Below are 16527 nucleotides of genomic sequence, written 5' to 3' on the forward strand. Positions count from 1 at the left end.
CAGTCCCTGATGCAAAACAGCACTCCGTAAGTCTGTGCCTAATGTTAAATTAGTGCAGGTTCTGTGTTCTGTAGGTTAGTAATACATAGTAATATACCAATTCTTTTTCATATCAATGACTGCCAAGGCACTTTTCTCCAAATACAGTTAGTCATCTGATGGCTTCAAACTTAGGTCTTCAACAGTCCCCATAAGGTCCGCTAGCGAGATGCGGTGTGGACTTCTACTATAGCAGAATGATCCTGGCTCTGGATTGAGAAATTTGCTTTCAATTTGCATCTGTCACTTTACAGGTGTATAAATTTGGCAAGTCACTTAACCTCTTTGAGTCTCTGCTTCATCTTTAAAATGGGGATAATAAAATATCTTTCCTTTAGTTGTTGTGTAACTGAACACAAACAAAAGCCCTCCATTACTTAATCCTTGCTACTCCACATTAGAAATTTCAGACAAGGAATATCAATATCTAGAAAAAGTTATTTTTTATCTTACTTAAAAGTAACATACCCACAACCCACTATCCAGAATGCTAAACTGTTTTCTCTTTATAATTAATCTCTTTGGAATAAACCACAGATCATTTCCCCCAAATATTACAGAACTTTCCTATTTTCATAAGTTTGTATGCAAATTGAAGATCTCACCTCAGTTATGAGTACTCAAGATAACATAATTATGTTATTCATGTAATCTACCTTGAACTTATCTTCAAATCCATAGTGTATTTTCCAGAAAAGGGGGCCTACTTTCTTTAGGTTCATCTAAAATGTTTTTGCTCGTGGAAACAAAATGCTATTTAAGATTTTTGCCTTCAGGCAAATATATAGGGAATCTCACTTGCCCTTTACTTTCCCTGTTCGTGTCCCAAATACTAGACTCATTAGGGGAACAAATTCACATGCTTAGAAGCGAATAATTACTGTACTTGGTGATAAATGTTATTGTATTAACATAAAACCTAATGTTGTTCCTCAAAATTTTATCCAAGAATTTAGCAAAACTTTAAAAAAAAATTAAATACAAGAATCACATCAACTCCAAAGCCTTAAAATTGGCAATTAATAGTAAAATTACTACACTGTCTTTAAATTATCTTTTCACATTTAATCCCCCCCCTTTTCCTTTGAAATGAAAGAAGAGTTAAGGTCATGTTTGGGGGCAAACAATATAGAGTGTTGACAAAGAACTGCAAAAATTGGGACTTTGATCTTAAAATAAAATAGATGTCATGGAGGATCTTTATGAAAGTAACCTTCAATCAAAATCTGGGACCTCAATCCAAAAAAATCAATGTATATAGAATCATAGATGAGCTAAATTTCTCCCTGTATATATGTCTTTGGAGAGACCAAGCTAGAGGATGAGCTCAGGTGTGCCGGCCCCGAGTTGTTTGTGGTGACCCAGGAGGGGAAGCTGGAAGATGTGATTGTGATTCTTGCAGACCATGTGAGCAAGGAGAGAAGTGGAAGAGCGAAATGGCTTAGAGGGCCTGATTCATGTGTCATGTGCTTTGACAAAGTGGGAACAGTGTTTCAGGAAAATTCTGACTGGCCTCTGGAGGGGGCAACTGAGTTCTACAGACTGAAAGGAGAACTTAAAAAAAAAATCAACTTGAATGAGGCACAATCTACTCACCTTTTAAAAAATTCACTCCTTTAAAATTTTTAGATTTTCATTTTGAGATAATTATATATTTACATGCAGTTTTAAGAAATAATACAGAAAGGTTCCATGAACTGTTTACCCAAGCTAGTAGATAAGTGAAACTATAGTAAAGTACCACAATATTGCTTTATAAAATATAGTACTATATAAGAAGATATATTAAAAATATAGAGAGAGTACACTATCACAACAAGGATATTGACATTGATACGGTGGAAAAGAGGAGCAGCTCCATCACAAGGATCCCGCATGCAACCCTTATGTAACCATACACCTCCTTTCTCCCTCACTTTCCCATCCACCATCGCTGACCCCTGGCAACCACTAATCTGTTCTCCATTTTTATAGGTTTGTCATTTCAGGAATGATATTTAAATGAAATCACACAGTGTGTGATGTGTGACCTTTTAGGGTAGGATTTTTTTTTTTTACTTAGCATGATTCCCTGGAAATTCATCCAAGTTGTCATCAATATTTCATTCCTTTATATTGCTGAGTATTATTCCATGGTATGGATGACCACAGTTTGCTTAGCCAGTCCCCTACTGAAAGACAAAATGACTAGTTTTAAGTTTAAGGTTTTGATGAGTTTTGACAAATTGATATGCCCTGGAATCATTGCCATAATCAATAAATAGGACATTTACCCAAGAGAAAAGAAAATATACGTTCACACATAAGCTACATTAACCTCTGTAGCAGTTTAATTCATAATAGCTAAAAACTAGAACTAAACCAAATGGCCAACCACAGATGAGTAAATAAATGAATAAATAATGATATATCTGTACAATGCAATACTACTCAGCAGTAAGAAGAAGTGAACTACCGATATAAACGTCACACATAGCAGAAAAAGGCAAGACATAAAAGAGTATATGCTCTGTGATTCCGTTTATATGGATTTCTAGAACAGGTAAAGCTAACCCATAGTGTCAGACAGCAGATCAGTGATTACCTAGAGCTGGGTGAAGGGAGGCGAGAGATTGACTGCAAAGGGGCATGAGAAAACTTTTCACGGTTTAAGAGAACATTTTAAACCTGCAACCTGGAGAGAAACTACTGCTCAGAACAGAAGGGCCTTACTTTCACAGAAATCAAGAAACTGGTGCAAACTAAATTTGTTTATGGAGGATAGGAAAAAGAGTAAAGTAGGAATAGAGGCCCAAAAAACCAAGGTATCGAAGAATAATGAACCCCAAAGGTGAAAATAGAGGAAACTTGGGAAAAAACTTATCAAAGCTTCAAACTGCAGAAGGCTGATGGGAACATTGTAACACGAGGATGTGAGCTTCATCTATTTGACATCAAGTTTATAGTATGCAAATTCCCCCTCCTTGGCTTGCGATCTTTACACAGCTGTGTCTGCCTCTCTTTGGGTCCTGCAGGAGAAGTTAGCCCAGTAAATGCAGAAGGAAAGGGTGTTGAGATTGCAGGTGTGGTCTTTGACAGGAAGATTCTCTGATTCCACTAATTAGTAAAGACATGAAATTATCTCTAATAGCAGAAAGCAAACAAGGAACAGTTTCTTCGCTTTTCTTGGGACCCTTTCATGACAAAATACATTGTCATATTTTCCACCAAGATCCTTCTGGAAGCCCTCTCTATACCTCTGAAAAGCATGTAGTGCTAATGTAGTAAATGGCATGCCTAGATAGAAATAAGCCCTTATGGCACAACATATATGCCAAATTCTTTCCGCCTTTGAAGGAGACAGTACTTACCTGGGTTGTAGGGAGAGACACTGGAGCAAAGACAATGGAAGATTAGCGACATGAGTTGAGTCTGAAAGAGAACAAAAGAAGGGAGGTTCAAATCCAGGTGAGAGTAGGGATAAACGTCCATTCCAGGGGACTTGTAGGTGAAAGAGAAGTGAGATATGGTTACTGGAATTTAGAACTGGGGAAATAAACTAAAGTAAATAGGAAGCCAGCTGGAATTAAATTGTAATTGCCGAGAATTATCAGTAGATTCTAAAATCACTGGGTAAAAGATTCTTCTGGAATAGGCTACTTGTACAGTGTAAAATATCCTCCCACAGATTTCTTATTAGTTGTCAAAGGAAAATGTACTTTTTCACCGCCCTAATCTAGCTGGTGGTGACAACCTTCCCAAGAGTGGCACAGACTGACCATGCATATATGATGTGATGCAGCATCAAGCACCCGTATCACCCATGAAGCGTTCATGCCAAAATGTTTAACCTGAAGCTCATCACACCTAACGCCTACAGAAGCACAAAGGATAGAGGGATAAATAAAATGAAACCATAGGTAACAGGCAAATCCAGAGTGTTTGCTGTTCTATAAGAGGATTTGCCTGTACCCTATACATTATTAGTAATAGTAATTAGTAATAGTTCTAGATAGAAGGGAGCATTTCACCTCCTAATACTGTAGGCCTTAGATAAAGTTAATTGACAAGTTACAACTCAGATGACTAAAGAAGAAACTCCAGATAGATCTTTAGACCCAGTGCTTAATAAGAAAAAAATTGGAGGTTAAGGCCAGGGTTTCATGCTATAGCATTTGTAAAATATAAGTACACATGTTAACTAAACTATTAAATATGTATAGTTTTCATTCAACATGAGTTCAGTCATTTTCAACTTGTCCTTTTGTTGTTATCCTTATAGAGTCTCACATAAAAGATGTCTCTTCAGAGATAAAAGATGTCTCTTGTAGCTTTTTACAAGAACTTGGTAGACGCCACTTCATTCCAGTAGACAAGATTCTAAGGCTCAAGGAGAGCACCTTACAGGAGAAATCTATTAATTCAGTGGAATCGGCCCAAGTATTCTGCATCAGCTGGCCAATACAAGTAAATCTTAGTCCCTGCCAGCTTTCGATAAAATAACTCAGGACTGCTCCCTCCAAAAAACATAATTTTGTCCCTTACATTTTATTTTGAAAAATTTCAAGCATACAGAAAATTTGAAAGGCTATTTAAATAAATGCCTTTGTACCCTCCTTGTATGTTCAAGAATTGTTAACATTTTGCCCAATTTCATTTATACATATATATATATGTTAAGACATTCTCCTCCATAAGCCCAATACTATTTTTGTACACAAGAAAGTGAAAAATACCATATCATCTACTATACAGTGACTAAATTCCCCAGTTGTCCCAATAGTACATTTTGTAGCTTTCCCCAGTGAATCAGGATCTAATCAAAACTTACTCATTGTATTATTTATGTGTGATTAACATTTTTTATCTCTTATAGTCTGGAATAATCTCTTTATTTTTTCCTCACTGTTTTTTTTTCTTTCTTTTTTAAATCTTCATGACATTGACATTTTGAAGAATCCAGGTAAGCCCTCCTGTTCATGAGGAGTGGGAAAGCTTGGCTGCATGGGGGCCAGAGCACGGGGAACTGAGTGCCAGGGCTTTGGAAACCACGGCAAGCAAGATCTCCATGCGTGACAAAGAGTGACCTGCAACGCCAGCAGACTTGTCAGCCCTCATCATGGAGGCTCCAACATGAAGAAGCCACAGACCAAAAGACCCCTTTGGGGGTCACCCATAAACATTCTCATCCACTCATATGGTCGCGGAGGGGGTGATGGACCTATACAATCAACTGAGATTGGATCTCCAGCCAACTCAGTAAGTGGGTGCTAAATTAGAGTGAAGTGATTTGGAAAATTAAGGGAGGTTTGTGTTGAAGATGGTAGCCTGAACACTTGGGTTTTCTCACCTTTGTCCAAAAATCCCATTGAAATAACAGTAAAGGTATACAAAAGGGGATCAATAGGTAACCACAGAGAGAACAGAATGGGGGAACAGAGGCCAGAGTTTTGATGAAATTATGTAGCATGGAAGGTGGACTAGATCTTCGTGATCATCTATCAGAGTGGAGGGAGCTGTTACTTAGAAGAGACACAGGGGAAGGATGATACAAAGACATAGGGGCAGATCTGTCCAGCAAACCTTATGCTGGCTCAGAGGCTGCAGGCACTGGGAGCAAGAATGGACTACAGAGCAGTAATCAAGGAATTTAATTAAGCAATAATCAAGGACTGAGTACACAACAGCTGGGTCAGTGGGACCCACCTATATTTAGAGGGTGACCAGCATCAATACTGTTTACCACTTAGTTAAAAATGGAGAGCTACTGTCTGAAGAAACTAAAAGATATGCCTGAAAATACCTACACATATACTATCCGTGTTCACAGATATAAATATTAGGAAATATAAACTGATAATCTGTGATCACTGGACTATCAAAGAAAACCATCAGTCCCAGAGACAAGAACCAAGGTGAACAAACAGAAAAAATGAACCTCAAATTAACAGATAATTCTGGAAACAGAGAATTTATAAACAAAACAAAACAGTTTTTAATTAGAATCTTCGAAGAGGTTCAAGAAGACATGTCCTTAAAAAAGGAATTGGCTGCTATGAAAAACGGAACAATCAGAAATACTAAAAAAAAAAAAAAATGATGGCTGATACTAAAAGAATTCACTAAAGGGGTCAGAGGATAAAGTCAGGAATCTTCTAGAAAAGCACAGAGCAAAAAAAGGGAAGAAATGTAGGAGATAAGGAGATGTGATACAGAAGGTCCAACAATGATTTAGATAGAACTTCCAGAAAAGAGAATATAAAAAATGAGATGAAAATGAAGAAAATACAGAAAGAAATTTCCCGAGGTTGAAAGGGACAAGTCTTCGTTTGAAAGGCTTATGTAGTGCCAAGAGGGAACAGTGATAAAATACCCTCACCCATTTCCATCCTGACAACAGTTCAGAATGCCAAGGATAAAGAGAAGATTCTAAGTGCTTCTAGAAATGAAAACACATACACATAGGCACACAGACTGGTACATGAGGCAAACCACAAAAGAAGAAGATGGTTTTGACCTCTGACTTCTTATCAGCTGGAAGACAGGAAGCCATGTTTTTAAGAGTTCTGATGGCTACTAATCTGCCAATCAAATGTAACTGCAAAGTAAGGATAGTCTCAGACATGAAGGTTCTCAGAAATGTTGGTCTTCCATTCACACCTTCTAAAAAAAAATTTTGGTTATGTATTTCAGTGAAAAAAAAAGAGTCTTAGAAAGCAGAAGACAAGGTATTCGAGAAATGGGGGACATAACTAGAGGGTAGTGGAAGGAAATTCTAGGAAAACAGTGAGGGAGTAGGCGACAATGGGACAGAAAATCTGAAGGCTCTGTGGAGAATGTCTTCAAGAGTAAAGTGGATTCCATGTGTAAGGACATGGAAGACTTTAATATGTTTTGGCAATTTCAGACTCCAAGGAGGGAAAAAACCATAAAGTCACGATGCCTCCATGAAGTAAGTTAAAATATACGCAAATTGTGGACAACTGACAGACTTTAGAAGAGAGAATCTGTTCAGTCTTGACTCCTGACACATTCTTCTTCAGGGGTGACTGGTTTAATGACATACGATTATATTCCTTCTCTTTCAGTGCAGTCATGCTATTTGCCTCTGCCATGTGCAATAACACATAATACTGTAAACTCTGCTTTAAAAGTTTTAGAATCAACTAATAGACAATATATAAAGAAACTTTCATTATAGTGTCAGGAAAGAAGGTAGCAGAATATAAATGTAATAAACACTGAAAATGTAAAACTAGTATTAAGTTTGGAAATATAATGTCATAATTACACACATCTAGTCCTCCTCTAGTCCCAACCCCCTGAGGCTAAAAAGAAGAGTTTGTAGCCACACCAGAAAAGGAAGGAAGGAAGGAAAAGAGGGAGGGAGGGAGGGAAGGAAGGAGAAAGAAAGGCCACCAGAGTTTTGGAGAGTAGACTGGATCAGATATAGCGAAAATTAACATGGGAGGAAACCTCAGCTGATCTCTTTTTGGCTCTAGAGCTGGGATGGCCTTGAAGAGATGCTCTGAACTGGGCAAGGGAGGGCAATTCAGGGAAAGGTACTCAGGCATGAGGTATCAACACCGATATTCTCAGCAGCCCGGGGGGATCAGGGACAGGGTGGTGATTCCACAACTGAGCACCTTGGTCCTGAGGTGGGGGTGGAGGATAGAAAGGAAAGGGGAAGGGGTTCGTGTGGTGCACACAGCATCCACTAGAGGTAATTATAAAAAGTGTCGATTAGAGAATCTGGAAATTAAAATTTTGATCATCAAAAACAAACAAAAAACTAAAATAAATTAAAGGTAAGAATGGACAAGGCTAAAGAGTGAATTAACGAGCTGGAAGACAGAGCCAGTGTACTCTCCTAGAGGACAGTATAAAGACTCATAGGATAAAAAGAATGAGAGAAAGTGAAGTGACATGAATGATAATATCAGAAGGTCTGTGTCAATAAATAAAACACTATCATCAATAAAACACCAAAATGTGATGTTATAATCAGAAAGAAGAAGAACTGAGAAAGAGGGGGTAAGCCAAAGTTTTAGAAATCTTTCATAGAAAGGAATAAATAAGATACTGTATGAAATTGATAAACCAAAATAGTTAAAAACAGAAATGATTAAGTGTTTGACCTCTAGGGACCAGGACTGGAGATGGCGGGGGTAGGGGGGAGAGAGTTTTACTTTTCATTTACTATTTTATATTTTAAGAAAACATTTGACATATATTTCTTTAAAAATTTTTTTAAAGAAAAAATAAAGATTATTGTACTTCCACCTGACCATTATAGAAGAGGTTAATAGCCATTACTAGTGCAGAGTGGTTAACATTCATCTTGGCTAAATTTACTGAGTATTTACTATACGCTAGGCATTGCTTGAGAGAAGTATCATCATATATAATCAACTCCATATTATAGGCTCAGAGAAAAATACAATAATTTGTTCAAGGTCACATGGCTATTAAGAAGTAGAGCTGGGATTCCTTTCCATATCTATAAACTCCACAAGCCTGGACATTTGAATACTTTGCAGATTTTGCTCTGATGAGACTGGTGGGTCAATCCTCTTGTCAGTGTTTACTGTAACACTGTAGGGATTCCTTGAGTTATTGATCAATGCAATTTCTTTGGCCATTATTCTTTGGGCAAGGGGAGGTAGAGAGTGGATATAGATCTGAAAGTCTTGATAAATGCCCTGCTAAACACAAATCCAAACAGGAGAATGCATTTGGTTAATGGATGACTTGGCAGTCCATGGAGATATTTTTTGTTTAAAAATAGGGTGGGATGGCTAGAGCAGAGGGAGCTGGTGCAGGGAGTAAAGTTTACATGTTTTGATGGGTGTCCTCCACCACTGGACAATTTATAATTACTATGAAATGAGGATCTGCTGGGCATGAACCCAGAGTAATGGTGTCACAGAAATGGTCAGTAGCCAAACAAGAGTAGAGTCATCCCTTTCATCATTTCTCGAGCCTGTCCTTGACCTGGGGTCAAGTGTTGCAGGTAGTACCATGTTGGACACAGGGTTACAAGAAGGCCAACCAAGTTCAGTGTTTGGTTGGGCCGAGGCAGCAAGGCAAAAGCAAATCGTTTGTTTGTGGGCCTCTACAACTAGGATGACCGACCATCTGTTCTACGGGCCCTCTGCTTCCTTTGTAACATTTCCGTTTCTCCAGTTCTCCCCAGGCCCTTGGTTTTGGTGACTTAGGCTCCATCTTCTCTAGCCTTAGCTTCCTGCAATAACTCCCTATCGGTTCTTCCCACGTGCCTTTTTGTCTCCCCTCTAATCCATTCTCTATTCGGTAGGATGAACCTTTAAAATAAAAAACCAACCATGATAGTCTCTTGCTTAAAATATTCCACTTGGAAAACAAAACAAAACAAAAGAATCCCAAACAAAAAACTTTTCAGTGCCTTCCCATTATCCTTAATATATTCAGTATGACTGCCAAGGGCTTCCAAATTTTGGCTTTTGCCCCGTGCTCTTAGATTCAATTTTGATATTCTCACACTTTAACCAAATTGACTTTTTTAAGGTTCTGCCTGCACTATGATTCCTATAGACCTTTGTGCAAACTGCTTTTTTTGATCTAGAACCCCTCCCCATTACCCAGCCCACCGCCTTCCCCCACTGTCCTGGCTAACGTATACTCACTCATCCTTCAGGTTCCAACTCTAGCAGAGCTTCCCAGGGAGACTTACAGGTGATGGTAGCATCCCTGCCTCCACATGGTACTTCAATATTTGGTTATTACTATGTTCTTCTACTACATTCTGTCTTCTTAACTAGGTTGGAAGTGCCAGGAGGGGCCCCCCATGCTTCTCATGCTCACCATTGTAGCCTCCCTTCCTCCCATGGTAGCTCACATTTAAGGCCTTCAGTGCACATTGAATTAAGGAATGATGGAGAGAAGGAAGGCCCTGGCATACAGACCCCCTTGTCACTCTGCTTGTCCCAGGGCTGACCCCAGTGGCTCTGGACTGCAGGTGTCTGCCTGCTACCCAGACATTGTTATCTCTGGTATAGCAGCTTCCTGGAGCTGAGGTCACTCTCTCTACCCCCAGAGCTGTTTCAAGACTGGAGTCAAGCCATCGTGAGCCTGATTCTAAGACAGGAAAAGAGAATAGATTTTTCAAGCTACAGATCAAGGAAGTTGAGGCTGATTTGAGGCAAAATTCTGAAGCAAATTATGAAATGTATTATTAAATGCACAGGGCTTATTTGCAGTTCAGTAAGTGTTTTTTAAAAATGAATTAGAAATGAATATTTGTGAATGCTTAGGAAGGAAAGAGTTGATCAACATGAGTCATCATTGATTAAAAATATAACAGGCCATTTTTGCAATTTGGGGTTTCATGGTGACATTTGGGTACTCATCCCTCCTCTCTTGGAGTTCCGTAAACACAAGGAAGAATAAAGATGTTGGAAACACAGGAGTTATTAAATCTGGGAAATTCGCCCAAATACCTCTCTATCCATCAACAGTGCAAAGCTCTCTTGTAAGCATGGTTGCGGGAAGCAGTTTAGACCTCAGGCTTCAGGGAATTTTGTTCTGTAGCCAGCTCTCTCTGCCATGCTTCCTTTTCTCCTATAGCCATCTTGAGACTGAGATGGGTGGTCCTATAGGGGAGATCCTGAGTCCACTTCCCCAACCATTTGAGATGTAGATGAGGCTGGCCCAACGGCAGAGAGCCTAGCCCTGCCCTGGTGGACTTACTGCAAGTGATGAGCTGCCCTTGGGTCCTGATCCTTATTATAATGGCCACCCTCTCTACCACAGCATGACCTGTGGGATTGAACGGCCCAGTCTCTGACCAGGAGCTGAAATAAAATCAGAGTCGTGATACTAGCTCTTTCCCTGCCCTATGGGTAGAAACTGATGCGTGGGAAAAGAGGGGAGATGTTGCTCTTGTTTACTGATTAGAGGACTGTTATAGATAATAGCTAAGCTAACATTTAGTGAGTGCTTCTATGTGCCAAGCCCTGTTCTAAGAGCTTTACTGTATCAACTCATTTAATCCTCACTCAACCCTCCCAGGTAGGTATAATTTTAGTCCATAAGTTAAGTCACTTGCATAGGGTAATGCAGCCAGTAAATGGCAATGCTGGAATTTATATCCAACAACCAAGTCCAGAGATGGAGCCCTTCTACATGTTACCACCACACTGCCCGCTCTACAAAAGTGCCCACTGCAGCCCACCAGCTAGCCCAGGGTGAAGGTGGATTTCTCTAAGGCATTTGACACATCTAATATGTCTTTATGAATACAATAGAAAAATAAGACTTGGTAATGGCACAGTTAAGAAGGTCATTAGTAACTGAATGAACCAGTGAACTCAAAGAATGCTGATCCCCACCATGGTGGAGGGAGTTTCTTAGTAGGGTGTCATCCAGGACCCTAGTGTTCTAACCTAACCTGCAGACATGGGGAGACACTGGATGCCTGAATCAAGTCCAAAGAGACTTAGAGAAGGTGGACCAGAAACTGGTTTCCAAGACTAACCTCATAAGCATGGACATGGCCTAATCGTAACACAGCAAAGAATTTCCAGTCTTCCCCTTGCACTGGGATTAACAGTGAGATGTATCTGAAAAATAATTGACAAGAGCTTATAAATAGTTTTTAATGGTTAGTTAGTTAGCTAGTTAATTTATATGACAACTAACTTTTTTAAAAGGCAGAGACAGGTGTCCTTTAAAAAATGGTGAAAGAGATTTGAAGCCATATCACATGAAAAGGAGTTAGAGTAGCTGACAATGTTTAATCCTCGGAAGAGAAAGTTTAGGTAGAATTCTAGGGCTATCTTCAAAGATCTGAAAGATTATGTCTTGCAGGAAGGATGTGACTTACTCTGTGTTAACTGCAGAGGGCAGAGCTGGGAGCAAAGGTTACAGGGAGGTGGATTTGTCTAATTGCTGTGCAAAGTTCCCAATCTACCCTTGGAACAATTATGACACCTAACATTTACCGAGTATTCATGGAGTCTGCACTAAAATAAAGGTCTTTATGTGCCTTAGCTAGAAAGTTGTGGATAAGATTCATACTTATCACTATAAAAGTGTCTCATCATCATTAGTAAAGGCTCCATTTACTGACTGCTTATTAAATTACCTCATTTGATAGCTGCCCTGTTGACTGTTATTATTGTATCATTACTGTTTTACAGATGAAGAAATAAAGAAGTGAAATTACTTTCCTGGAATCATACTGTTTTAAGTTATTAGTTTATAATGATCTGGACCCGAATATTCCAGCTACTAATACTGCCTCCTGGGGTTATGCATGTAATAAGGGGTCAGATCAGGGCAGTTCATTAGAAATATAATATAAGCCGCTAATGAGAACCATGTGTATAGTCCTACTTTTCCTAGTAGTCGTGTTAAAAATGTAAAAACAAACCAGTGAAATTATTTTTAGTGTATATAATATACATTTTATATCTTAACCCAACTGAGTCATCACATCTAAACTATCATCATTTGTTGGAATGATGTAATCAACATTAAAATTATTAACGAGCTATTTTACATTCTGTTTTTCACACGAAGTCTAGTGTCTATTTTACACTTAACAGAACATCTCAGCATTAGCCACATTTCAAGCGTTCAATAGCTACTTGGAACTCTTGGCTGCTAATGGACAGTCGGCACATGGTTAAAATTTAAGTCTCCTTGGGGGGCTAGGGGGTGGGATTGAAACTTAAAGAACAGGTTTGCTTCCACCTTACATTCTAATGCATCCCTGTCCCCGACTTACCTCCTTTGTCATTTTGCAGGGAATGTATAGCAACTGCCTTTGCCTTTTCTGGTAGAGCCAGCGTAGATATTTCTGAATTCGGAGAGGACAGGTGTTTCTCCTGCAACCTTCCAACAACTGTCATTTCCCTCCTGGCAGCTACTCGGAGTTAACGTGTTTGATTTCTGCTTTGAAAAGGACTGAAGTAGGTTGTATGAATCAAATAATGTACCCTAAATACCAAATTGGGGGTAGAACGTTTTGCTTTATGCAAAGTTATGCAAAATTAGGGAGTCCCTGGCTTAACTGATGAGAAATAAATCCTTTGGTCGGTAAATGCACAGGTGACTGAGGAGGAGGAAACGTTCTCTTGTTACTTTTGTCGCGCCGTCCAAGGGTCGAGGCAGAACGTCAAAACAAACACATCAGCCTCTTCAGGTAGCTTTAAAACAGCCCACCGAAGTTTGTCCTCAAAATTCCAAACCAGTTGCCCAAATTGAAGGCTTATAAAAAGATACCGCGTACTCTCGGCCTCCCGGAGGTGGCGCTATGAGGGTGACGGAGTTAGTGCCTGCAAAACGCCGCGTGTGAGCTCATTCGAGAAGTCATGCTCTGCACACATATTATTTATAGCAGAACTGAGGCGTACACGGTGTTTGACATTTTCTTCTTTTTAAGTAGGGGGACTTCAAAAAGTCGTGGGCACCCCCATCCCCCAGGCAAAGTGCAGTGGGCCGGCGTCAGGGCGCCGGCTGGAGGCGAACGCGCCAACCACGCGTGTCCGGGCGCAGGTGCGGGGGGCGACGGCGGCCACTCCGCAGCGTCCGCTCGGGAGGAGATTTCGCGGCTAATCTCGGGATGCCTTGCAGATGCAAAATGTGTCTCTGGCCAGCAGGAGGAAGGAAGAGGAAGTGAGAGCAGCGGCCGCCGGCGGCGCAGCAGCCGGCCGACCCGGAGTGTAAGTGCGTGTGCTCTGGCGAGCGCGAACCGGCGAGGATGGGCAAGGGATAGAGGCAGAGCCACTCACACCGCCGGGGCCCCGAGTTGGGCGACAGACCCTCCGGTCCCCCTTCAGTGGTCGCGGGGTCGCCAGAGCTCTGATTGCTGGGAACCCTCGCCGCCGCCGCCGCCGTCCTGCGACCCCGGGCAGGTTCGTAAAGTTTCCTGGGCTGGCGCGGCGCCCTGACTCGCTGACCTCAGCGCAGCCGGGGAGGGAGCTGGGGCAAGGAGGAGGCGTCTTGCGCGGGTGGACTCTGGGCGCCGCGGAGACACTTTTGTTTTCTCCCTGGGGGCGTCGCGGCGCAGGCGGGGGGTGGCCGCCGGGGTGAAGGCTGCGGGCGCGTGGGGCACTCTGCCCCAGTTGGGAAAGTCAGGGCGGAGGGGGCGGCGGGAGGGCGAGTGGGAGAGGAGGAAGGGGCGCAGAGGAGGGAGCGCAGGGCCAGTGGCCAGGGAACCCGCAGAGATGTTTCGGTCAGGGCGGGCTGGAGGGGGCTGACTGAGGGTTGGGCTGCTGGCGCCGGGGGGCTGGGGACAGGGAGCGTGTGGAATTGTGGGCTTGGAGACCCGAGAGGCTGCGCGGGAGAAGGGACTGGCAGCTAGGACTCCCGGCTTTTCTCAGGCACTCGCAGATGGAAGGGAATCCCCCGGCGAACGCGCTCCTGGGAGGGGGCGGTGATGGTCTAGAGGCTTGGAGGGCCGGGAGGGACGCGAGGGGGCGGTTGGGGCAGCTGGGAGCCCCGGGCGACTGTTAGTAAATACCCGCCTCCCGGGGACACGCCGAAGTCCCCCCTGGGACCGGGAAAGGAGGTGGGGGGCTTCGATGGGTGATCCCTGCCTCAGAGAGGGGGCGCACCGGGTGCGCCTGAAGAGAAGGAAGGCAGCCGAGCTTCGGGGGCCCTGGAATCCGAGCAGAGAGGGGCGGCCGAGATCGCAAGAGTAGCTTTGAGGAAGAGGAAATACAGAACTCAGCCGGCCCGGGGGTGCGCGCGTGCGTTTGGGATTGGGAAGTTCGTGTGGTGCCGCGGGCGCGCGCGAGGGCGGCGAGCGTGTGTGTGTGTGTGTGTGTGTGTGTGTGTATGTGTGTCTGTGTGTGACCGCGAGGGGCTCCGGAGCCGAGTGACCCTCTGCCACCTAGGGGCTGTTTGAAATTGGCTGCTCAGGGCAGGGGTTGCTGGCGGCGGGACTTGCGTTGACCTAAAGCCTAGCGCTTGGCCCCCGGTAGTGACCCTGCTCTGCGGGCCTCTGGACAGCTCCGGGGACTCGCGGGGCATATTTCGTGATGTCCAGTGCCTCAGACGTAGGGCCTGCTAACACCACTGGCCATAAATGATGCGGATCTGGTTCGTTATATTTAAGGTTTCAGAGAACCTATGGCAAGGGTTTCTGCCTCTGGAGGCAGAGGCCACAGGCTCCTCGTTTACGGCTGCCAGTGACTTGGGGGTGGTGTGTGGGGCAGTGGAAGAATTTCTGAGTTGTTGTTCTTGGGGTTTTTTGTCTATAAAAAAAAATAAAAGTACATAAAAGTTACTGTCTAACCCTAACCCTAACCGAACTAGTAAATAAAAGTAATTAATGACCCGTATTTATATATCAACTTTACAGAACTGGGCACTGTGAGTTAGAAGGTCAGATCCCCTGCTGTCAAGTAGCAGACTTTTCTTCCTTACAGCTGACCTTCTGAACCCGCTCTTTACTATGGTACATTTCCTATCTCTTAAGGGCTGTGGTTAAAGGTTCATGTTAATTTCTTACCACACTTATTACTCACTTTTGTTTGTTTTTAATTAGATGGATTGTACCTCCTCTGGGGAAATTGTGAGGGAATGACCTAGAGTGTTGGGACTCTGCAGGGTGGATGGTGTGAGGAGGGAAGGGAACTAGGGAAGAAGCTTGGTAGGTGTCAGGGAGGGGGTTGCTGGGAGGCTGGCCCAGACCTGGGTGGAATTCAGGACCTGGAGCAGTTACTGGGTTACAGGATGGGTGGTCCTATTGATGGCCTTATCCCCCTTTTCCCCCCCTTTCCCGTGTCTCATCTCTCTGCCTTTCTTGACTACAGACAGCTACTCTGACTGCCTTACATTCTTCTTTTTCACCAAGTTCTCTCATGAGGGCCTTGGCACGTGTTATTCCTTTTGCGCAAGGAGCCTCTCCCCACAGTGCCCAGTTGGCTCACTCTGTTGCTTCCTTCAGGTCTCTGCCCAGTTGTCAGTTTGCAGGAGGACTTCCCTGACTGCCTCATATAAAATAGCAACCAGCCACTCCCTGGTCCTTTTAAGTCACTTAATTTTCCCTCTTAGCACTTTTTACCCTCTGGCATTATATATTCACTTGTTTGTTTGATTATTGTTTGTCTCTCCCCTTAGAATGGAAGATCCACTAGGGCAGGAGCCTTGTCTTGTTTACAGGTCCAGAACTTAGACTGGTTCCCACGTAGTAGGTGCTCAAGAAATACTTGTTGACTAAGATACGCCTTTATGGTAGAGGCTCACCAGGGAAATACACCACAAAAACAAAATACTGCAGCATCAGCGGCAAGTAAGAAGCCCAGGTAACGGGCTTTTGCTTTTTCTCCTCTGTCCTCTCCCCATGCCCAGCCACACTTCTTGCAGATCCCTTTCTACCTTGAGTAAACTCCTCCCCTTAGAATTTCAGCCTGAAGAAAGGAACAGAGAGGTGATTTCCTTGGGGGAGTGGAAAACCAGAACAGTTTATTAATAACACATAACTGCTTCAGATCTGCTGTCTGTGTCATCACTCTCCTT

General features: G+C 42.7%; 2 protein-coding genes across 10 annotated transcripts in view; one reads left to right on the plus strand and one right to left on the minus strand.

Annotated features, from left to right (window-relative positions):
• Positions 1–14060, minus strand: part of LOC132524636 (probable G-protein coupled receptor 141) — a 188807-nt gene extending 174747 nt beyond the window's left edge. For 3 of the 5 annotated variants that reach the window (XM_060156846.1, XM_060156844.1, XM_060156848.1), the window contains exons 1-2: positions 12788–14060; positions 3390–3450 (exon numbers count right to left, since the gene is read on the minus strand). Coding sequence is in view for 1 of the 5 variants with exons in the window: in XM_060156848.1 (XP_060012831.1) it covers positions 3390–3450; positions 12788–12911 (185 nt within the window). In the remaining 4 variants the exon portion in view is untranslated. Of the gene's footprint in view, positions 1–3389; positions 3451–11533; positions 11558–12787 lie in introns of those variants that run through there. The other 2 variants (XM_060156845.1, XM_060156847.1) reach the window with 2 other exon arrangements.
• The window catches only part of ELMO1 (engulfment and cell motility 1), a 548623-nt gene continuing 545682 nt past the window's right edge, over positions 13587–16527 (plus strand). The window contains exons 1-2 of one of the 5 annotated variants that reach the window (XM_060156839.1): positions 13835–13916; positions 16129–16313. The gene's annotated coding sequence lies outside the window, so the exon portion shown is untranslated. Of the gene's footprint in view, positions 13725–13789; positions 13917–16128; positions 16314–16527 lie in introns of those variants that run through there. The other 4 variants (XM_060156835.1, XM_060156841.1, XM_060156838.1 and 1 more) reach the window with 4 other exon arrangements.

Source organism: Lagenorhynchus albirostris, chromosome 8 (genome assembly GCF_949774975.1).
Source record: "Lagenorhynchus albirostris chromosome 8, mLagAlb1.1, whole genome shotgun sequence".
In the NCBI taxonomy this organism is placed as follows: domain Eukaryota; kingdom Metazoa; phylum Chordata; class Mammalia; order Artiodactyla; family Delphinidae; genus Lagenorhynchus; species Lagenorhynchus albirostris.